The sequence below is a fragment of the Mirounga leonina genome, unplaced genomic scaffold (assembly GCF_011800145.1).
Source record: "Mirounga leonina isolate KUSES-001 unplaced genomic scaffold, KU_Mleo_1.0 Mir_176, whole genome shotgun sequence".
Lineage (NCBI taxonomy): Eukaryota > Metazoa > Chordata > Mammalia > Carnivora > Phocidae > Mirounga > Mirounga leonina.
The window spans coordinates 6,423,365-6,446,483 of NW_023270454.1; the positions used below are offsets into that span (position 1 = coordinate 6,423,365).

The following is a 23,119-nucleotide window of genomic DNA, read 5'->3' on the forward strand; positions in this document are numbered from 1 at the left end:
CTGGAATTTTCCATTTTTTTACAATGATCACGTGTTACATTTGTAATTTAAAATTTTAAAAAATCTTTAGCAACTAAAAATTCTGGCCTGCCTTACATTGTTCCCTGTTTGGAGTATTAATGTATTGCCAGCTTTGTTTTAGGTTTATGACAGGGAGGCGCCGGGGGTTTTGCTTCCTTTGTGTCACCATGAAACCTATTACAGAAATGAATCCTTGTAGACAGTGAAAAAGAAATGCTCAGGGATTGGCTAAAGCAATGTTGGTGCAGATTTGGGTGCCAGCAGATGAACATCTTAACACTTCCTCATTACACATTTCTCCCTAACCTCTATCTCAGTTCCAGCTGCATAAGTCACTCCAGCAGGCCGGTACAAATGACACGCAAGAACTCATTCCAGGTGCGCGTGTCAGCGTGACTCCCGCGTCTCCAGGTCTGAAGCTCGCCTGGGAACGCCCCCTCCCCGCCCCGTCGCTTGTTGTGTTGTCATCACGTGGCCGGAGCGGGCCCTGACGTCAGGGGCGGGGGAGGGACTGCGCAGGCGCAGAAAAGGGGGCGGGGGACTCGGCTTGTTGTGTTGCTGCCCGAGAACCAGAGGCGGTCTTGCTGCGGCCACAGCTCTTCCAGCCGCCTGACAATGTCGTCTCATTTAGTAGAGCAGCCGCCGCCCCCGCACAACAACAACAACAACTGCGAGGAAGGTGAACAGCCTTTGCCCCCGCCAGCCGGCCTCAACAGTGAGTGGTGGGCGGGTGGGCTCGGTGAAGAGGATGGGGGAGGAGGAGCTGCTCCGGCCGCCGCCGCCAGCTCCGCGCGGGGGGCGGGAGGAGAAGGCAGCCCATTGGCCAAGGCTGAGGATGTGCGGGTGACTGACAGCTCCCGTCACCTGTCAGGAGGAGTTGCTCCTGTCTTTCTCTAGCCCTGTCTCCCCTCCCTCCTGAGGTCTTGGTAGGGGGTCGCTTGGGTTGGCAGTTGGGGAGGGCAGGTGGGTGGGAGGAGAAGGGGGACGAGCTGATCCCACCTGTGGTGGGCCCCTGAGCGGAGCCAATCGGGGCGCGGGGGGGGCGGGCCTTGGGGCGCGGGGAGCAGGGTGGGCGGAGCGGGCGGCGGAGGGGACGTGGGCAGGGATGGGGACGTGCAGCGGGGACGCCGGGGGATGGACGCGGGCGGCGGGCCGAGGGGAGGGGGCGGCCGGGGAACGCGCGGGAGGTCAGGTGTGCGGCGGGGCTCGGGCCTGGCCCGGGTGACCCCACCTTTCTGGGTCGGCGTTCTTTTAGGGCTCAGAATGTGAGCCCTCCAGTTCCCTTCCTTTGTTACCACACAGGCTGGTCAGGAAAATCATTTGGTAATTTAGTGGTTATTTGTTTCACGTTGGGGATGGGGGGTGAGGAGGCTATGCTACTTTTTTTTGTTTGTTTTTGAGAGTTGGCCCAAGTGAGTTTTTTGGTTTTGTTTTTGAAACGATGGAGTTGTGTGCCCTGAAAACCTTTTGTGAACAGCCTCTTGAACCATCCAAGATTGCATAAATTGTGGAATCTGGGGCAATAAATGTTCAGGAACGGGATTAAAACCACACGAATACAGTCGGGCGCTTGGAAGTTAATGTGCAGTATTTGAGTTACGACCAACTACAGTTGCTTATCATGACATTCTGGTGCTCAGACCTCTTGTCCTAAGGTTTTTCCCAGTTGTCTTGAAAGCTCAGTCGTCTTGGAAAGGTTCTTGCCTAACCTTTCTGTAATTGATCTCCTGAAAGAGGCAGTTGGGACAGTTAGCAAATGGCCCGATGAAATCGTTTGAAAATCATTTGGATGCTTAAATGACATTCAAAGGCATTGCAATGTCTTTCATAAGAGGGACGTGTTCCAACATGGCCTAAAAATTATTTTAGGGAAAAGAGTTCCTGTCCCCTCCCACAAGATGGGGATAGAATTTGAGTATTTTAAGATATTTTCATTGCTTGTTGCTGCTGTTCCATCTTTTGATGGGTAAATTTTTCTTAAATGTTGAGTTTTTGAAACTCAAGTGTCTTACGTTCTGGAATTTAAGATTTATATGTTATTTCCCACAGAAAGGATTAGTTTATGTATCTTTAAACGTTATCTGTTTCATGTATTAATGTACACTTAAAACACTACTTACCCGTTTTTAGCATACTCTTAGAAGCATGGAATTTTAGAATGGGAAGAGACTTTAGAGGTAACTCTGTTATTTACGGGTAAAGAGAGCAAGAGTAAAGTGTGTTGTCCAAGTTCACAGCAGGCTAGGACCTAGAGCTGAGATTTTTACTTTCAAATGAGCTAGTGTTCCTTTCAGGACGCGTTAGTGGCCCAGAATCCCCTGGTTATTTGTGTTTCCTAGTCTCTCAGTATACTGTTCTTCCTAATGTACAGAGGTGACCCGCCTATCTAGCTTTTTAGTGTACTGTTTCTTGATTGTACTCCCCGTTTTCCTGCAGTACTTACAAGTTAGCTGTTTGGTTAGTATGCATACATGATTTCACAGGAAAAAAAGGAATTTTAGTTCCCTTTGCGCACCATTTAACAAAAACAAGAACAAATGGGGTTGAGCTGTCTGTGATTGTTTATCTCTGTGTCTGATAGACCTGTGAGGTATTTGATGTTTTTGGCCAATCAGTTGCTGCTACGTTTGTATTAGCTCTTAACAGAAGTGGAAGAACACTCTGTGTGTGATATCAAAATGTTGGCTTTGGGAAATCTAGACAGAAAGTATTTTGTTTTGAGTAGGGTGAGCTTTGAAAAGTTACTGAAAACCTTTTAGCTAGTGCCATATTTAATTTCTCCCCTCTTGCCTTTTATTCTTTTGTGTTTTCAGTTCATTATACAACAGCGGTTTAAACAAAACAAGAAGCCTTACTGATTCCTTCAAGTGATTTTTGGGCACTAGGCAAAACAACGTATTCAGACATCTAATACTACCCAAATTGCTGATAAGTTGAAGTTCTTTGTTGGGTAAAGTTGCACAACTGTGAAACACAGGAGATGAACTCATTGTATGGATTATCTGTGGTTTGGGATTTTTCTTCAGTTCAGGGGTCAAGACAGTTTTAACAGCAAATTATTGAAATATTTGGAATAATGAAACCTTTTTCTGACTTTTTTTTTTTTTTTTTAGTTTACCATTGTAGGGGAAATGTTCATTTTCCTTACAAATCAGTGGATAAATATCTGAACTGCTGGCAAAGTTAAAATGACATTTTTCCAGTTTTCAGTCCAGTTTTATTCTTAAGAAAACTAACAGATTAAGAATATTTGTATAGGACATTTATGCTATATAATTTGGTAGGTAGTATAAGGAAAATCCAGGTAGTAGTAAAATTCTCGTTACTCTTTAATGTAGGAAGTACAGCCTTTTTTTTTTTTCTTTTTTAAACATCTTCAACCATGATGTATGTACTTGCTTCCCCAGTATGGTGAGAAGGCTTTTAAGGCTATGGCATGTGAAACTTCACTGCTTCATGATACTGTTTTGAATACATAAGTAACTGATGTGTAAGTATCCACTTGTGCAAAATGACCAACTTTTTTTTTTTTTTTAGAAGAATGTTGGTGACTGTTCTTGGTCTGGATTCCAGCATCAAGTATTTGAAATAAAATAAAGACTTTGAGGAGAGAACATAAGACATAATGGAATGTGTTACCCCTGGTTCGGATAAGAGTTATACATGGGACCTTGGAAAGTTGTGGAAAAAGATGAGAACTACTCTTCTTCCTTCTCTCCCTTCCTCTACCCCTCAGCTCTCCCACTCCCCTTCTTGCAAGAGGATTGAACTAGTGATTATAAAACTATAAAAGAGTATATACAGCATACAGTCATGAATATAATCACAATTACTGGACCAACCTTCACAATGTACTATATTACAAAATGTAGAAGTGTGATTCTCTTAGCAATTCTGAATCTCTTAGCAATTCTCAAAGACTTAAACTAGAAAATATCTCATGTATTGTGTATGTGTAGAGTCTGGCATAAGAGAACGCTTTTCAGTTTGTAAGTAGTCTTTTAATATAACGGAGAGAGCCTGCAGTTTTTAATTTTAAAGCTTGATTATCAGGAAGAGAATTCACTCAGATTTTTTTCTACTTTGTATTGCTTGGCCAGCACAATCCTCGTATCTTGTCTTGTTTCCTTTCCAAGTCGAAGGGGACTTTGTGAGAATTGGTAGTTAGAACATCAAGAAATTTTGAGGCTGTAAATCAGGAATGAACTAGGTAATGAAAAGCATGTATAGTCCACCTATTGAGAAAGACAAGTTTATTTTTTTTCCCATCTTAGTCAAAAGATGAAGCTTTTAATAATCTGTGTGCATAACTTTTTCTGCAGTAATGTTTATTTCTATAGATCTATCTGGAAGAGAACTTTTAAGGAAAATCTACCTTTTTAGGTGTCTTAATGCACATTGTCAAATTATCGTCTATTGAAGACCTGATTGTAATAACATAATATTAGAAACAATTTGGGTAATGGTTAACCTTGACATTTAGATAATGGTTAAAGTATGGTATATACTTATGATGAGATGCAAAGCAATTGTTTAAAAGAATAAAGTAAGGTAATATACATTGACCTTGAAAGAGATCTATAAGTTGTTGGGTAAGAAATGCTTCTTACAGGGGCGCCTGTCTGGCTCAGTCAGTTAGGCGGCTACCTTCGGCTCCAGTCATGATCTCAGGGTCCTGGGATCGAGCCCTGCATCAGGCTCTCTGCTCGGTGGGGAGTCTGCTTCTTCCTCTCCCTCTGCCCTTCCCCCTGCTCATGCTTGCACTCTCTCTCTTAAATAAATAGATAAAATCTTAAAAAAAAAACCAACGCTTCTTACAGAAAAATATTCATAGTACAATTCAATTTCTTTATAAAAACAAGAACAAAAAACAACTGTATTTCATTGAAAAAGCTCTGAAAGTTGACATACAAACCTTTTAAAAGTGGTCTTTGGGAGTAGGAATGGGAGATTGGGAGGAAAAATTGTTTTTACTTTATGTTTATTTTCAAGAAACACATTTTTGCAATAAATTTTTTAAAAAGATAACAGTATAATTATAATAGTGGCTAGCACATAGCAGTTACCATATACTAGTGACCTTATTTTTCTCCATGCTTTATTCATTAAATACCTTCTAACAACTGTGTGAGGTAGATACAATTCTTATTCCCAGTTTATAGATGAGAAAACTGTTAAGGGGTTAAGTAACCTGTCTAGGGTGTAACAGATGTTAAGTGGTAGAGTGGGAGTCTGCCTTCAGTCCGTGCTCTTAACCACCCTAGTAATATATGCCAGATAAATATTGTCTGCCTTAAGTAGAAATGACTTCAGTTATGCTGGGTGTGAAGCCAGTCACAGAGGTCGGTTTTACTGAGGTTTTCCAGCTATGTCTTCTCAAGTTCCTAGGTTATGATTGCTCATATATTTTTAATGCAGAAAGAAGAATTTAGATATTGGTTTGGAAGTCCTTCAAAAAAGTAAGGTCTGGAAAAGATACTGTTACAGCCAGTTTTCTCTTTGATCAGCTACTTGAAGTGAACATTCACTGTATTTTAGGGAAGACTGGCTTCCACAGAGACCCATGGGAAACTCCTGGTTCCTTAGTTCTTCTATCAGAGCAGCTCAGGTCTTTTGTTTATTTTATACTTTGGGCTTCTGTACAAGAAGAACTGATTCTGTTGGCTTAAAATAAGTTTGACAGTCCTAGAAAACAGTTAAACTAGAAAAAAAATTTATCATATACCTCTTTTTCTGTCTCTTTCCTGTTAAAATACTTTGTAGAACTCTAAATTTAGGGATGCTTTTGGCATAGTTCTTTATACTCCAGAGGCACTCCAAGTATTTAATTAAATTACCTTTAGTGTTAAGTCTGTCTTAGCTTTGCTAGTTGAACTTGTTAATCCATTTTGAGTTCTGTCTAGTCTGTGTCCATTTTTGTCTGTAGAATGAGGTCACAGAGATGTCCTACAGCTGTGTTGTAGGCAGTACAGTCCCCAAGATTTGGTGGTGGTTATGGGACTGTGACACCCACTGGGACTGCCTTAGAGGGAAAGGAAGGAAAGGGTAACTTCGTTTTTATTTAGCAAACACTGTTCTAAGTACTTGACAAATAATAAAGCTCTTTTAACTAGTGGATAGCTGAACATCTCCCACCTACTGGGCACTTTACCTATGTCCTGTGTTTAATCCTCAGAGCAGCTTTGAGAGGTAGGGGTCTGTATTTTTATATCTCTGTTTTACAAATGAGAATACCTAAGCTCAGAAAGACAGGCAGAGAGTAGGTGGTGGAGTCAGATTTCTAGCCAGGTCTGCCTTTGAGCTTTTCCTTCATGTAAGGATGATGTTGAGTGCACTTTGGATTTAGAATAGTCCTCACCTAACTGAGAGTGCATTTTAAGGTTTGAGCCTCATTTGGTGGTTTTTCTGATTTACTGGTGGAAGATTGGCCACAGAACTCTAATGTTCTGCTGAGAGTTTGGAGGAACGGCCCTATCAACCTGCTTGGTTATATTTTCTAAAACAAAATTTGTTATACAGAATGGAAATTAGGAAGAATTCACCCGTGTTTCTTTTTGTTGTGAAGTTGGTCTATTGGCTACTGTTATCAATTCTTATTAAAATTAAAGCACCTTAATGTGTTCAGCAAACTCATTGAGCCAATAAATAAATATTTTCAAGAGCTATCTAGATTACCAGGGCCACATCCCCTTTCCTGTGGCTCCACCCTCTTTGACTGTTGGCCTGAGAAAACCTCAGTGTCTCCTGTACAGATGCAGTTTCTCCCCAAAACCAAGAAGGCTTAGTGAAACCCTAGGAAATAGGGAAGTCGTGGGAGAGAAGAAAGGACAAATCCACAAGGTATGGTTAGTGCATAGGGGAGAGGATAGAAAGGGGTGAGGTATAAAGGAAAGGAAGAAACTAATTTGTGGGGTAGAGAGAAAGCTTTTTTCAGATTTTTTTTAGTATTATCACTGGATTTAATTAAGAGCTAGATGCATTAATTTTATGCTGCACATTTGTACACAAATTGAAAATTTTATGATTGGATTTAAGTTTTCTAGGAGCTTCTAATTGTGCTAATTAGGACAGTTGTTAACTTATTTAGATGACTTTTAAGAAGTTTCTAAGCCATAGATTTATTTTATCTGTGGGGAGGATACAACTAAATAGCTGAAGTAGTGGGAAAAAATACATACATGTATTACGTTAAACATATATAATTAAAATATTAAAGATAAGTAGTAATAAAGTAGCCATTTATTTTCTGAAAAGCAATCTCAAAGTTTTCAGTGAAGTGCTTATCATCTATAAACTAAGATTTAACTAGAGAGAAAATTGGCTGAAAGACACATTTTCTAAGATACTAGTTGTAGAGTTCCAGCTTCTTCTAAATTGGTTGATTGCGTGAGCTACTTCAGGAACAGGAACTATATGTATTTTTAGACTTCTGTTGCTCCTTATTTATTTTCTTCAGAATACTCTTGCATTTGCTTTGAGGCAAGACCGAATTCTTATCAGAATTCACCACATTCGCATCTGTGTGCACATGACAGAGTTTGGTTCTGCTGTGGTTAACTTAAGCTATCTGACTTGTCCAACAGGTTCCTGGGTGGAGCTACCCATGAACAGCAGCAATGGCAATGATAATGGCAATGGGAAAAATGGGGGGCTAGAACATGTACCTTCCTCATCCTCTATCCACAATGGAGACATGGAGAAGATTCTTTTGGATGCACAACATGAATCAGGACAGAGTAGTTCAAGAGCCAGCTCTCACTGTGACAGGTAAGTGAGATCCATACAGATGGGTTACAAGGTTAATTCCCATTAGAAAAAATAAATCTGCTTTCATTTTCTTTTACAAAATGTGACTCCTGATTTATTGCAGCATGTGTATTTAAATCAGATAGCTAATTGACAAATACTTGAGTGCCTGGTGTTTTTCCCTAGATTAAATCAATTTCCTTATTCAGATTGTATCATTTTTTTTGATGTTTATCCATTTAAAAGTCAATGGCATAAATGTTTACTTGTAGTATTAAACTTTCTCCCATTTTCCTCTGTGTCCTGTTTCACAGATCATATTCTGCCAGTTACATATCTGTCCCCCCTTCTAGACTGTGAGGCTCCAGAAGGCAGGGATCATGTTTCATCTCCTTTGTACCCTTGACAGTCATGGTGCTGGTGCATAGTAGACACTCAGTAAACATTTGGGTCCTAGAAACGGCAGGTTGATTTAAGTTATAGTGGTATTTGCATGGTTGGAAACACCAACCAGGGTCTGCAAAGATAGTTAATTTGGAAGACCATTTTGTTTCAGAGGAACTTTTATTTCAGACCTCATTTTTCTACATTTGCCTTGGGAAGAGTAATTCCACTGATGAAGGGCTGCTTTTGGTGAAAGAGTAAGGATACAGTGATACGTATGAGTGGAATGAAACCGAGTTGTTCGTTTATTTTGCAGTGTGAGCTTTGTTTTTTTTCCGGAGGGCTGGGTGGTACGCCTGACACTTCTTAGACTGGTGACAGCCATACTGTTAGCATTATGGGATACTGGATGATCTTTTGGTTAATTAAGAGTTAATTGACATTAGTCATGTAGAAAATGCAGATGCACAAGGCAAAGACTAAGGAAACACTTAAAATGTATACTAAAAATAAAAGTGATAATCTCTAAGGGGTGGAATTATGGATATTTTTCTTCTGAATATTTTTGTACTTTGTAAAAATTGTATATATAGCATATTTTATTTGTCAGAAAAAGTTTCAAAGGAGAAAGAGGAGTTCAGTCATGTTTGAGGTTCCTGCATATCTTATAATCCACTGATGTTACCAAGGTAGCAGAGCCTGGTTTGCTGGCTCTGGCACACTGTGCGCCCCCACCACCCCGTCTCATCTCTGCCTGTGTCCCTGTGCTTCTTAGGAGCCTGGGATGGCTGTGGTTAAAAGCAGAAGCAGAGCAGATGGCTCTTTGCTGAGCAGCTTGCCATTGATTCCAGTTGCAATAGCATTCGTCTGTCTTTCAGAATGAAGTTTATATTCTATTACATTTATATTATGGGACTTGTAATGGGTTTCTGAAGTTTTCTGCTTGTTCTGGGCCTGTTTATAAGACTTTTACTATACATTCAAGTACATGACCCTTGATCATTGGTATCAATGTGTCTCTTAACCTCTTGTTCACTTGCTGTTGTCACCGAGCAGAGAAGAAGTCACCTGCTTGCTTTTCTGGTCATCTTATTTCACTTGTGGTTGTAGTTATACTTGTGATCAAATATGAATTTACCTTCCCGTGATCACGTTTAAGTTAGGTTTCTAAACACGTGAAGCAAGGCGTGGCATGTGCTTTTGAACACTTTCCTATCCCTCAGCTTCTGTATCTTTAGGCTCTGGGTTCCTGGTCATCTTTCAGAGAAGGCCTGCAACTCTAGCTCAGTAATACTCTCCTGTGCCAACACACCTTGACATTTTAAAATGTCTTCAAAATTCATGTCATTTGAGTTGCCATGCATCTCTATATTTGAAGTCATTGAGAAGTGTTTTTTGTAGGTGGAAACATTTTGGGACTGTTGGATATTCATCCCAGAACTAATTTATATATACAGTGACCCTTGAACAACATGGGTCTGAACTACACAGCCATGTGGATTTTTTCCCATAAATCCAGTACAGTACTATAAATGTAGTTTCTCTTCCTTACGAGTTTCTTTAACATTTTTTTCCTCTAGCCTACTTTATTGTAGGAATACACTACATAAAATCTATAACATACAAGATATGTGTAAATTGACTATCCGTAAGGCCTCTTGTCAAAAGTGGTTTATTAGTAATTAAGTTTGGGGGTAGTCAGAAGTTATACACAGATTTTTAACTGTGCAGGGTTAAACCCTGCATTGTTCAAGGGTAAACCATATTTTCAATTTAAAAATTATTCCAGAGATACATTTTTGTCACTGTAGTGGTTATTAGAAGATAACCCCTTTGTGTTTTTATTGCGTTTTACCCTATTGCAGGAGTTCTCAACCTCCACACTAGATACACCCAGGGAGCTTTTAAAAATACCAGTGCACAGGCCACATCCCTAGAGGTTCATATTCTGTCATCAGGGACGGGGTAGAGATGTGAGGATATTTTAAAAGCTCCCTGGCTAATTCTCATATAAGCCAGGATTGAAGCTCTAGAAGTAGTAAACCGTTTACCAGTGAAACGTTTAGTATTCTTCTAAGTGAGATTGGTGCAGTGATAGAGTGTAGAAGTAGAGCAGTGCTTCTGTAGGGTTCTTGCCTATGTCATTCTGCTGCCTTGACCTGCTCCTGGCTCTGTGAGGCTGACCCTTAACTTGATCTCTCTGGCTGTGAACGCAACAGTGTTATGTGACCATAATGACAGTAAACTGAGGACAACAAGAGTGCCTCCTTCCACCTGGTTCCTGTGCTCTAGGCGGAGATTTCTAGTTCAAAAGCATCTCTGTATGTTAACATTGTACACATGCTCTTGGTAGCTTTAACAGATAACATCTACTCCTTTGAACAGGATAAGCCTGGAGCGTTTTCATCCCTACTTCGGTTTAGATTTGGTGGGGTGGGGTGTGTGGTGGAAAATCTAGTGACCTGCTGTGGTTACATAAGGAATCATTGATAAAGTTAAGAATAGAACTTACCAGGTTGTTTTCATCTATCATATCAAGTATAGTTCATGATCATGTGTTTTTGTCTAAAAGTTTATCTGTAAATTTTTGTTTCTGGGAATATATTTTGTACTTTTCATTGAAGGTTCTGTATTCATATATATGCTTATATAATTCACTTTGAAATATCTCAAAGCAAATAATTTCTGAAATAAGTAGAATGGTGGTTCTGGTCTCCATATCCTTTACATTCCTAAAAATTACTAAGGATCCCCAAAGATCTTTTGTTGATGGGAGTTATATATATTGATATTTAACTATATTAGAAATTGAAAGAAATTTAAAAATATGTATTCATTCAACAATAATAAACCCATTACATTTCAGTATGAGTAACTTTTTAAAATGAAAAATAACTTTTTCATAACCAAAAAAAAATTAGTAAGAACTAGTGGCATTGATTTACATTTTTGCAAATCTCTTTCTTATCTGGCTTAATAGAAAACAGCTGGATTCTCATTCACTTTTGCATTCGGTTTGTAGTGATAAAACACATCATGTAGCCTTTGGAAAATTTCACAATACACAGAATAAGAATGATGGGCATGACAAAATAAGAATAAAAAAGGCAAATCATAATAGTATCATGAAAACAACTTTAACCTTGAAGACCCTTTGAAAGCGTGTTGGGGGAGGTGTTCGAGAAGACGTGACCACAGTTTGACCCTGGAGCTGGACTTGGGCAATTGGAGGCTCTTCATTCCCTCCCTGTCCTTGGAATGTGCGTTCTGCTTGCCTTCCTGGCTCCCAGAAGCTGCCTCAGGAATACAGCTTTGAGACAGAAATGTGGCGTTGAGACTGTTTGAATGGTATCCGTGACTAAACCCAGTTAAGACCTCCGTATAAACTTGTAAGATGTGGCAGGCGGTGCCATCTGCTCACCTTACTGTCACGCCAAGACAAGCCTCATCTGTAAATTCCCTTGCCGTTTAAAGCTGCCACCTACCACCCTGGAGTGGCCTGCCTCTTTCCCTCTCCTTGCCCTCCTGTGTGGGGGCCGGTTTCAGATTACACCTGGGAAGCTCCTCAGGAGGCTGGGAACGAACTAGACTCTGAAAACTGCTTTCACGCTTTGAAAATCACTGGTGATGTATTATTTAATGATGAAAGAACTTTGAGGAAAAGAACCTGAAATTAAGTTTCTGAATTTGAAGATCTTTGTACCTTTACTGGAAAAAGAATAAAAATGAGAAAATTTATCCTTGCAAAGGAATTCATCACCATCACAAAATTCCAGAACATTTTGGGAATAAGAGTGCTCAATTTCATTTGTTCTTTGGGGTCAAGATAATACTTTTTGATTTGCTGCTTTTTCAGAGCCATACTGCTGTGACTTAATTTTCTAATTTCCAGTGGAGGTTAATTTACTTGACAAAATGAGAATTAAAACTAATGGCTAAATTCTTTCTCTTCTAGCCCTTCCCCACAAGAAGATGGGCAGATTATGTTTGATGTGGAGATGCACACCAGCAGGGACCATAGCTCTCAGGTGTGTGCGTGTGTTGTGTGCTTGTTTTTCCGATGTACGGTAAATAATTAGGAATGCGAACTCTAAATATGTTTTGCTAAAATATATTAAAGAACAAGAAGACTTTAAAAAGTAGTTGGAAGCTGGTATAAGTTCTTCAGTTTCTGATTTTGGAATTTACTTAGGGTGATACAGCCCTCGTTATATGCCTTTGCAGCTGAGACTTTGGGTTCCTCTCACCCTAACAGAATCAGAAGATTCTTGTCTGTAATGTATCATTCCAGTATTCTAGGCTGGTTTCTTGAGTTTCTAAATAGAAAGCTGAGATAGAGGTTTTATTTAAGGTCACAAAATGAATGAAAAGGAAAGTTGTAGAACCAGGTGTGAAAACTTTTTCTGCATCTGACATCAAAGCAGTGACTTTTGAGATGAATTTCAACAGCTAGAGATAAAATTCATCTAAATTTTGCAGGGTTCCTTAAACTAAAGAAGGTAAATGTAGTTCACTAGGAGTTGACATTGTCAGTAAAATAGATGGCTGTAGTATTGAAAGCATACAACGATTAATATTCTGAAATTTACAGTAAGTAAGTAATTGTTATTAACGCTTTAAAATGCTCATAGCTGGCCCTTGACTGTATTGATGTGTCAACTCGCCTAAAAGTGCTAGAGTGCAAATTTGTGAGGACCAGAACCATTGTCTTTTTCTCCCGTGTTCATGGGCTAGCAGAGTATTTGTGGAAGGAATGTTTAAATGCATTCGGACAGAAACTTTGCTTTATGGGGTTCTCCCTGTATAATGTCCTATTCGCCTTTTGCACTAGAAGTATTGTGCATGATATGTTGGGTCCACCCAGTATTCTTTCTGTTTCAGAAGGCTTCACAGTTTCTCCCTGCTTTTTCCGTATTCTGTTTGTGCTGTTCTCTAAAACCTAGAAAATCTACAGATCGGATATGAATTTATTTTATGAGCTTTATATTATAAAGAAGGCTCTCATGTACAGAGATGTTCTAACTGCAGTTGAATTGCTGGCTAATGTATGTTAGTTTTGCCATGTGCATAAGCTATAACTAATGAAGAAGAAAATACGTAGTTTCCATGACAAAAGTGTACTAAGGAATCCCAAGGAAGAGAAATGAAATTAATTCTTTGCTGTAGTCTTTTCTGAGGAAGATGTCCTCAATTCATATTGACAGTTTGAAAATCTAGCATTTTACAGAATGTGTTTCGAGGAACATTTGCTCAATGGGAAGCTCCATAAGATAGTTCTGAAGTCAAGTTAAGTGGAAATAATACAGTCTCTGGGCTCTCTCCACCCCCCCCCCACCCCACCCCCAGTAGTCACAGCACATAGTAGCACATTAAAGGCTCTGACAATTCCTGCAGTAGAAGAATCTGTTTGTTTAAACCAAGTGTTTCCCAAGCTTATTTGATCTTAGACCTCCCTCCCCCTCCACACATACTTTTCCCTCCTAATAATCTATCTAACAATGTAATAGAACACTGATAAGTGCTGTCTCGATTCATGGAGTGGCAGTGTACAATTAGCCTTAACTGATAATTGAATTTAAATGCAATTGTGGAGCTGACTGAGTTCATCCTAGAATTCCAGAGGAATTTGTGAAATTCAGGAGAGAAAATGTAACATTTTTGGCTTCTGTGTCAGATTATGGTAGTATTGCTACTGTGGTCCCAATTCAGAAACTAGTACCTAAAGGAACATTAGTTATTGTCAACGTTGTTGGGTAAGCCACATTAACAATCAGAGCAGTCCATTTAAACATCGTTACATCTTTGGAAAAGCAGTTTTAAATCCCTTAAGAAAAATATGTTCTTTTAGAGTAAGACTTTTAATAAAAGAGAAATCAGTAGGTATGATTTATTTAAACTTTCAAAAAGCCTATTACATTGCTTTTTTAAAATTGCAGAAATGATCATTTAAAAATTAATAACTAGGTTTTGGGAGGGTGGATTTTTTTCATGAACGAGAAGTGAGTTTAGGATTAGCAAATAGAAGCATTTACCATAGGACTATGTTACGGGACTTGCTCTTATCAAACATTTTTATATGTGTCTATATGAAGAATATAGAATGTTTTTAGCCTTTTCTAGGAGGAGGAAGGAAAGACACTAATATATATTAAAATATTCTGGGTGCTAAATTTATTTTTAAAAAAGATTTTTCCCACTTTCAGTGTCCTCAGTCTAGTGAAAGAGGTGATATTAGCCCTGAGAACAAATGGGAGAAGTGGGGCTTTGTCTTCATTAAATTACTAATCTAAGATCACAAAGCCATGGGTGATAGAGCCCGGATTGAAACCAGGGCTGTCTGAGCCTGCAGCCCCTGTGCCTTCTACTAAAATAAGTCCGTGCACGGGATTGATTTCCGGAGCGCTCACAAGGTCGTGAGGATGAACCGAGACGTGCCCGGTGAGTTAGGGTATGAGGAAGCCTAAGGTGTAATGCATTTAGGAAAAGGATCATTCAGACTACACTTTTATGACCGTAGTCCTCAAGAGGCTCCGTTTTATGGCAGCAAAGAGACTGTGGAAGTCTCCGGAAGTCATTTTTGCATGTGTTTCTGGGACTGAGGGGGGCCAGCACAGTGTCGGGTGTCCCTGTATCACTGATGCACACCGAAAATGCCCTCCCTTTCCCCTCTTTTAAAACTGGGGTTTATGGACCCCATTCTGTGCGGTTCAATAGCCGCACGTAGAGAACTAGAGAATTTGACATGGGCCAGAGAGGGAAAATGTAAGTGCTTTGAAGGTAAAGGACTTGCCCATGAGGACAGGCTAAAATAATCAGAGAAGGTTTTTGATTGAGGTAAAAGCATGGATCTTATTTAATTAGATTAAGTACGTTTTTACCATATTAAATGCATTTTTCCAAGGATTGGAAGGTAATTTAAAACCTGAAACTGGCAAATTTAAGATTAATAAAGGGAAGCAAGCACACAGCAGTAGTAAATGAGGATAGCATAGGATTTCTGGTTCTTAAGGTAAGCATTATAAACTTAATTGGGGAATTTGTTTTTACTAGTAGTCCAGAGATAACTTTGCTTCACTCAACTGAGAGAAAATGACATCATCTTAAAGTAAATTAAGCCATAAAATTTTACTACATTTTAATTCTCTTTGAAAGTAGAAAATATTACCTTGTTCACAAATTTAAACCTCAGTCTTTGAGCAGTTTTAAGGAGAGACACATGAGATCAGAATTGGAAGCTGTAAGCAGAAGTCACGTGCAATGTGTTGGGTATCGTCAGATACTGTGTGTACACAAACTGATCTATAAGTAAATTGTAACAACTTACTGTTTTTGATTTAAGATGTTTTCAGATTTATTCCACAAAGAGCCAACTCATGATTCTGAGTAATCTCAATACCCAATGGAAAAAGCTTAATCCTAAGGGCTACATTGTGTCATTCAGTGGAATTTGCCAAGTCCAGCAGAACTAAGTAAGAATGATACTACCAGAGTAGCAAAAATCCACAGGGATTTTACTTTCAGTTTGTTAGTCTCTAGAGATAGGGTAGCCCCTTTTACTCTCTGAATTACTTTCCTGGGGCACTTAGTTCATAGAGAACTAGCCTGTCAAAAAGAAACACGTGATATATATCAAGCTCTGCATTTCATAGCTATCTACCGAAAAGAATGAAAGCTTTGGTCAAAGAGTGAATCCTGTTCAAACGAAGTAACAAATCAAAACAGTTCTTTGCTTTGAGACCCTTGGGTTTGAGGTCCTAGCATCACATTCCTTAAAGCCGAGTGAATATTGCTGTCATTTTTAGGACTATCTCATTCCTGTGGGTTCTCGTGAAAGGGAAGCTATTGGGAATTTTGCTTGTTCTTGGCCTGAAACTGTAGGTTATCATTAGTAAGAAAAAGGACTTCGTTTTCATTTACCTGATGCAAAAAATGTCAAATTCTAAGTCAGTATAAAATAAATGATTCCAAAAAACTTTTGGCTTAAGTAGTTTTGAGTAAACCTTGGGAAATATTTAGATAGTGATTTGTCAAAAAAGATGGAATCTCCTTCCAGTAAGTAAAACCTAGTGCTTAGGAGTTGGGGACTTGAGAGACAGTTTACCCAGTTTAAATACTGGCCCTGTCTCTTACTACTTACAGAACCTCAGGCACTTACTGAATTTATGTCTTCATTTCCTCATCTGTAAAATGGAATATTGATAATTCCTGTTTTTATGGGGTTGTTGCCAGGTAAAAATTATTAATGCATGTAACATGCTTAGAATGATGCTTGTCTCTTGATAAGTGATTAATAAATACTATTATTATTTCCTCATCACATCTCCCACTTGTTTTCTCATCACTTTATATTGGTTAGCATATACTTCTGGAGTTTTTTTTTTATTTTTAATAATGAAAAATTTTAAGTGTGAACAGAAGTAAAGAGAATGTTGCAGTGGGCCTTGGTATAAGTATCACCCAGATGCAGCAGTTATTAATCCTCTCCACATTTTAGTGAGCATTACAGCCTGAAGTGCACTTTTTTCAGGTTCACATCCTACGCTTAGATAGAACAACAGTGAGGCCCGGTCAGGTTCTTTTTAAGATATTAAATGCCCTGATCTCAGATCATTGGGTCAGCCTTTTTAGAAAACTGGCATGTTTCTTACGTAAAAATTGCTGATGGACACAACCTTAGAGTTTTCACATATTTTCTGTCTAGATTTGTCTTTTGTAGTAGGAACAATTGGGCTTCCTTTTTTTCTTTTTTAAAGTTGTAATTCTTCTTCACAGTCAGAAGAAGAAGTTCCAGAAGGAGAGAAAGAAGTCGATGCTTCAAAGAAAAGCGTCGACTGGGTGTCCGACTGGTCCAGTAGACCTGAAAACATTCCACCTAAGTAAGTCCTTGCACGTGTCTTCTCAGGGGACATGGCAGACGCCGCTCCTGCTCATGGGCAGCGGACCTGCTCGCTCCCAGGATGTTCTCAGCAAGTGCGTTTCTGATCCCTGCCTCTGCCTTTCTTCCCTCAGAGAGTTCCACTTCAGACACCCCAAACGCTCCGTCTCTTTAAGCATGAGGAAAAGTGGGGCCATGAAGAAAGGGGGTATTTTCTCCGCAGAATTCCTTAAGGTGTTCATTCCGTCTCTCTTCCTCTCTCATGTTTTGGCTTTGGGCCTAGGGTAAGTACTGGTGGACTCCTAATGGGTTTTCCCTTCATTTCATCCCCTGTTGTATTTCCTCTCATTTTTTTTTCCCCAGATGGGAAAATACACCATTTTATTGAATAGGCCTTGAGTGAAACTGGTAGGTTGGTTCAGGATCCTGTTTTTATTCTTTGTAGCATTTTCATTTATTCTTCTAAAGTTGGCCCTATATTTACCTGTAACTGATGAATTTTTCAGGAATGTCTTTTAAATTCTTTTTTTTTTGTCTTGATGGAACAATTGAGGAAATCCATTTTTGAAAGATTTTAAGAGTTAAACACTAGTTTTTTGTTTTTTTTAAGACCTATCTGTTATTCTCTTTAAGCATGTGCAGAGAATCATTTTCTCTATATAATATACAAAAGCTATGTGACCCCTTATCTCCCCTGTAAGGAGCTCAGCATATGGGTAAGAGATTTACTTACAGTCATAAACATGGAACCATACACACGACTTTTCCATAGACTTCTTTTGTCTTTCTGGGTGCTTGATCTGTTTTTGTGATGGCGAAGGCTGCAATCACAAACAGCAGAATGGATGGAGGGGGTTTGTGGAGGAAGGGAGTGTGTGGGTGTTGAATGGGGTTGGTGTGAGGGCAGGCAGGGGAGGAGTTTAAATTCCCCTCCAGTATTGACTGCACAGTAGTTCATTTGCCCTCAAGGACTTGGTTTTTATACCTTCCAATTGCTTTTCCTTTCCTGAGTCTTCAGATTGTCTCGCTTGCTGGTGTAAGTGTAACTATTGTTATAGATGTGTGTGGGGAAAGTAGGATTTGAGAAAGTTGGTTTTATTACACGGCGGGGTGGGACTAGCTTCCTGTTTTCCTTAACTGCCCTTCTGCTTACGTTATTTAATGGTAAAATACTTGCTTGGCACGGAAAAGTAACGTTAGGCCTTAATCCTGAAGAGTTAAGAGCCCACTATAAAGCCCTGGCAGCTTTGTAATTTGGCATGTTACTGTATTTTGTGCGTGAAATATTAGTAGAACTTTCTGCCTACTCTAAGGGAACATGTCAAAGGAAGTTGGCTGTGCTTTGTTCTTTGGAGGGATCTATTCTCTCTGATTTTACTTCGTGTGATCACTGCCCCTGTGCTGTCCAGTCCTGCCTGATGAGTAAACGTAATTACCTAAAACCAGTTTGGCTGGCTGGTGACTAGTTTTAAGTAAGTCAGCAGTGATTTCAGTGTGTTAGCTGTGCACATCCACCTTCAGAGTCTTCTACAACGTGGAGTTGTCAGGTGCAGTTTGGCCCGTGGCCAATGGGTGTGCAGCTGTTGACACGGATGAGACCCGATGCACTCTGTTTCCTTTCAGCATCTATATTGGGAAGCGACTGAGCACACCTTCTGCCAGCACCTACTGAAGGGAAGAACAGCCCCGGAGAAGCGGAGAAGCGTGTGACCTGTGAAGTGGTGTATTGTCACAGTAGTTTATTTGAACTTGAGACCATTGTAAGCATGACCCAGCCTACCACCCTATTTTTACATATCCAAGTTCCAGTAACTCTCAGACCCAGTATTTTATTCAAACTCTGTTGAGGCATTTTACTAACCTCATTCCCTTTTTGGCCTGTAAGACACTTTAGAATTTCCTAACAGAGTTTGCTGTTATTTAGAAATTTGCAAGGGCTTCTTTTCCGCAAATGCCACCAGCAGATTATAATTGTGTCAACAATGCTATCGTCTCCTTTTAGTGCCACCAGACTTAGACCTGCATCATTCATGGTATAAATTTTAGTCTTGCAAGATAACTACCATCTCTCTCTTCAAATGAGATCAGGTTAGCAAATGTTTTGTTTCGTTTCGTTTCGTTTCAAGGCAAAACAAACTTCCCTAAGCTTGAATTTACAGTTATTCAAAAAGAAAACAAAAAAAAACAAGACACAAGAAACAAAATATCCTGGGCAATAAAAAATCATTTTAAACAAGCTTTGGAGCCACGTTTTGTCTGAACGGCCTCCTGGCGGCGCCTTTTAATTTATAGGAGGCCGGCTTCGTAAGGGGTGGGTATGAAGCAGAGTAAGAACTGAACTACATCAGCAGATTTTAATACTAGTATGTTGTGATGCTGTCTCCTCTATGCTGTAGAATCTTTATTTCTTCTAAGGAACGTCTCAGGCCTAGAAATACATGAAATTGCTTTGGGGATTTATGTGTGTTTAGTGTCTTTACGTTTATTAGCTTTAGCTGCATGTGAATTTTTCATGACTTTAAGTTTCGGTTTTGTGTTTTTGTTTTTAATTCTTTTCTCAGAAGGGGCTTTGGAATGAGTTCCAGTTTGCGGTATAAATACAGGCTTCTTGTTTTAGGAAGCGCCCCTTATACTCTGAAGCCTTTAAACTCTGAAGATAATTATTTCAGAGTGATTCCAAGCACTTGTGCAACTTTGAAAACCAGACTTGGGTTGTGGGAACAGTTGACAAAGTTCTGAAAAGATGCCATTTTTTTTCTTTGGATCTCTCCCTTTTTAATGTTGACCTGCACAAGCCTCCCAAGGTGGTGCCTGAGACTGTGCGGGCAGTGGTCATGTTCTCCTGGGGCCATCTTTTCAGTCGTGCTCGACTCCTGCGGTTCCCGAGCGCTCAGCAGCTTCCTTCAGTGATAGACTGTTTCTGTTTTGTTTGTTCGTTTCTAAAATGTGAAGCTTTAGGACCAAACTGTTAGAAAGCAGCAGGATTACCAGTTACTCCAAGTAGACTTATTGGATTTTGGAACACCTAGCATGACTCTGAAGGGGATACTACTATATGTTTTATATATAAATAATTACTGTTTATGATATAGACATTACTATTGACTATTTAGAGAACTTCTCATTGTTAATTTTAAAACTGGCCATCTATTCATTAAATAAAGTGCATCAGGTTTGCCTTGGATAAGAACACTGGCAGCCAGATTTGCCAGTTTGCAGAAACTAACTCTCTTGTCTTTCACATCAAGTTTTGTAAAATGGACATGTTATAATGGAAAGTAACCTACAGATTAAACAAAAAAAGTTAATTTCTGACTCTCTTTTTTCAGGAATATAGCTGGTTATCTTTAAGAAAGATGATATATCCAAAATAGTTTTCTGAATTGTTTTCTTTCTAGCACTTGATGCCTAAATAATTTTGGGTATCTTTTTGTTATACCTTGTTTCTATCTTATTCTCAAACCTGGTAACACTTGATTTGCCTTCTGTAACCTATTTATTTCAAGTGTTCATATTTGGATTTCTTTGGAAAGAAAGTGAATCTGATGGCCCACTGATTTTGAAAAGCCTGAGTAAAATTGGAAAGGCTGATAAAGTTGAAAGCACTAAACTGTTAAACTGCTACAATATGCAACTCGCATTACAACTGATATCCTGGCAGGGGGAAGTAAAATCAACCTTAAAATAAGAGCAGCTTTTTTACAGGTAACACATTGCCCTCTTTTGAAACTCAGTAGCAATTCTGTCAGTAGTGTGGTTGAACTTGGCTATATTTATGATTTTTTTCAACATTGGAAATAAATTTAGTTCTGTCCTTTTTCTTAAAATATCTGTGAAATTTTGGACTATTACCTAAAACATGAATACATGATCACAGTAAAACTTCTCCTAAGATGAAATCATGCAGTATTTATTGATAGCCCTAACATATGGAATACATGTTTATGCTCCTACCCAGATTTGTGTTGAACAGAAACCAATTGCATGATTGGAAGGGAGACTTCGACAATTAACAGTTGACATTTTAAGATTAATGTTTAAAAAGCTTTATACCTGTTTACAATTTGGGGATGAAAAGGCAGGCTTCATTTTTCTTGATTGATGAAAACTGGCTAAAAATACTTGTAAATAGAATCATGAGCAAAACTGCACAAACTTGCACATTGAAAAGTGCAACAAGTTACTTTGCAGTAAAAATATTTACTACTCTAAAAAGTGAAAATTGAAGACTTAGCCAGTCGGATGAATTTTTAAGTGAACCAGTTGTTGAAATTATTGGAATTAACTGAGCCAAAGTGATTATGCATTCTTCATCTATTTAGTTAGCACTTTGTATCATTATATACAGTTTACAAGACATGTATAACTTGTAGCTATAAACATTTTGTGCCATTAAAGCTCTCACAAAACTTCTTCTGTCAGCATATCATTTTATGTCATGTGCGTGGCGTGGGAGTTTAGAGATAAAGCCTCACCTGTCTACACAGAAGTTTTCCATCACTAAGTTCCTCAAATACTCCAGGGCCTACAGTGTGCCAAGTGCATGGGAACGAATGCTATTCCTGACCTGAGTTCCCTCGCGGGGAGACCATCACCACAAAATATTATTTATCGGAGAAGTGTGTATGAAGTATGATGGGGCCAGAGTATTCAGAACTTCTCTTCTGCTAGATGGCATCAGGGTATTTTTTACAGAAGAGGTGATGTATTGAGTAAGTGTTCAACAAGCACAAAAGGGAATCATGAGTGTGCCTGTAAAGGAATGGCAGAAACCGACATGTGGAAAATATATTCTAGGAAGAACTGGAAGGTCATTGTGGCTGGAAAACAGGATGGGTAGAGAGGAAATTGAAAGTATAGTTTAGTGTTGAACCAAGTTGAGATTTATATGCTCTTCTGGGAGTTAACCTTATTTATACAGTTAGTGGGATGCCTTTGAGGGGTTACATGCAGGGAAATGACTCAAGATTGAAGTTGTGGATGGTCCTGAAAGAGTGAGGAGAAAGAAGAGTACCAGAGGCAAGAAGATCAGCTGATTCTGTAGGTAAAGGCCTGCCCAAGGGATAACCCCAGGGCTGGGACAGATGGGCCAGGGTGGATACGAAGATCTGAGGGAAAACCAAAGTCAGTGGTGAGAAGATGATTTAGAGAAGAAGAGGCATGTGTGTCTGTCCTGCCCCCACTTTTTTTTTTTTTTTTCTCCTCTGAGTTTCTATTGATGCCATTAACTGAGAAAGGAAGGACAGGAGGAGAAATGGAGTGGTGGGGGAAAAACAGATGACTTCAATTTTGAATACACTGAACTTGGTTGGAACCTAACAAGTAGACTCTTCCTATAGAGCACTTGAACTCAGGAGAAAAGTCTGGAATGGAAAAGAAATACACAGAGACAGACATGCATGTGTATTATATACTATTTGAAGATTTGACCGGGAGGAAAGGAGAAAGCAGTGAAGTCCAACATTGGAAGACTGAGGAGAGGAGAAGCTCAAAAAGGTGAGTGATGTAAATAGTATAGTAAGAGAAGCACGCCCCCTACGAGGGGAGGAGGTGGCCAATCCTGTCAGACTTAGTGGTTAAGGAGGTGAATTGAAGAGAACCTTTTGATTTTGGTTGTTGAATCACCACTGGTCCTTGCAAGAGCATTTTCTGTAGGAGCTAAAGAGGGGTCAGGTAAGATTTGTATTGGGTCAGTGAAAGACTAGCAAGTAAGAAAGTGCTGTTTTTTTTTTCTCAGTTAATCTGGAGATGAAAAGGAAGGGGAGGTTTCTCAGAGGAGACAGGGTGGTAGGATTGTTTACTTAAGTCAGATACAGGGATAGGAGTAGGTCTAAAAGAGCACAAAGGGAAATGTTAAAGACACAAGGAAGCAGAAAAATACTGGACGAAGACCCTGAAAGGAGTAGGAGGGATATGTTAAGGACTCAGAGGGGAGATTGACCTTGGAAAGAGGGAGAAGGACTTTTGGAACCATTACCCAAACATAAACATTCATGAGAGGAAGTGAAGAGGTAGGCGAGCAAGGGTCAAGAGAGGTCTGTTAGGAGCGAAGGAGTGAGAAGTGGAGGAAATCCAAGTCTGATAGACTGTTCT

The 23,119-nt window shown here is 39.4% G+C and overlaps 1 protein-coding gene across 3 annotated transcripts; it reads left to right on the forward strand.

Moving 5' to 3' along the window:
• Positions 1 to 544: 544 nt before the first annotated feature.
• BNIP3L (BCL2 interacting protein 3 like) lies at positions 545 to 21,438 on the forward strand. Of its 3 annotated transcripts, none has more exons than XM_035022595.1 (6): positions 545 to 736; positions 7,605 to 7,788; positions 12,107 to 12,179; positions 16,924 to 17,027; positions 17,161 to 17,310; positions 18,650 to 21,438. In XM_035022595.1, exons 1-6 carry the CDS (start codon positions 637 to 639, stop codon positions 18,696 to 18,698), a joined length of 660 nt encoding a protein of 219 aa, XP_034878486.1. In that variant the 5' UTR covers positions 545 to 636; the 3' UTR covers positions 18,699 to 21,438. The 3 variants fall into 3 exon arrangements, with proteins under 3 accessions (XP_034878486.1, XP_034878487.1, XP_034878488.1); XM_035022596.1 differs by having other exon boundaries at positions 556 to 700; XM_035022597.1 differs by lacking the exon at positions 545 to 736 and adding an exon at positions 4,863 to 6,861.
• The last annotated feature ends 1,681 nt before the right edge of the window (positions 21,439 to 23,119 follow it).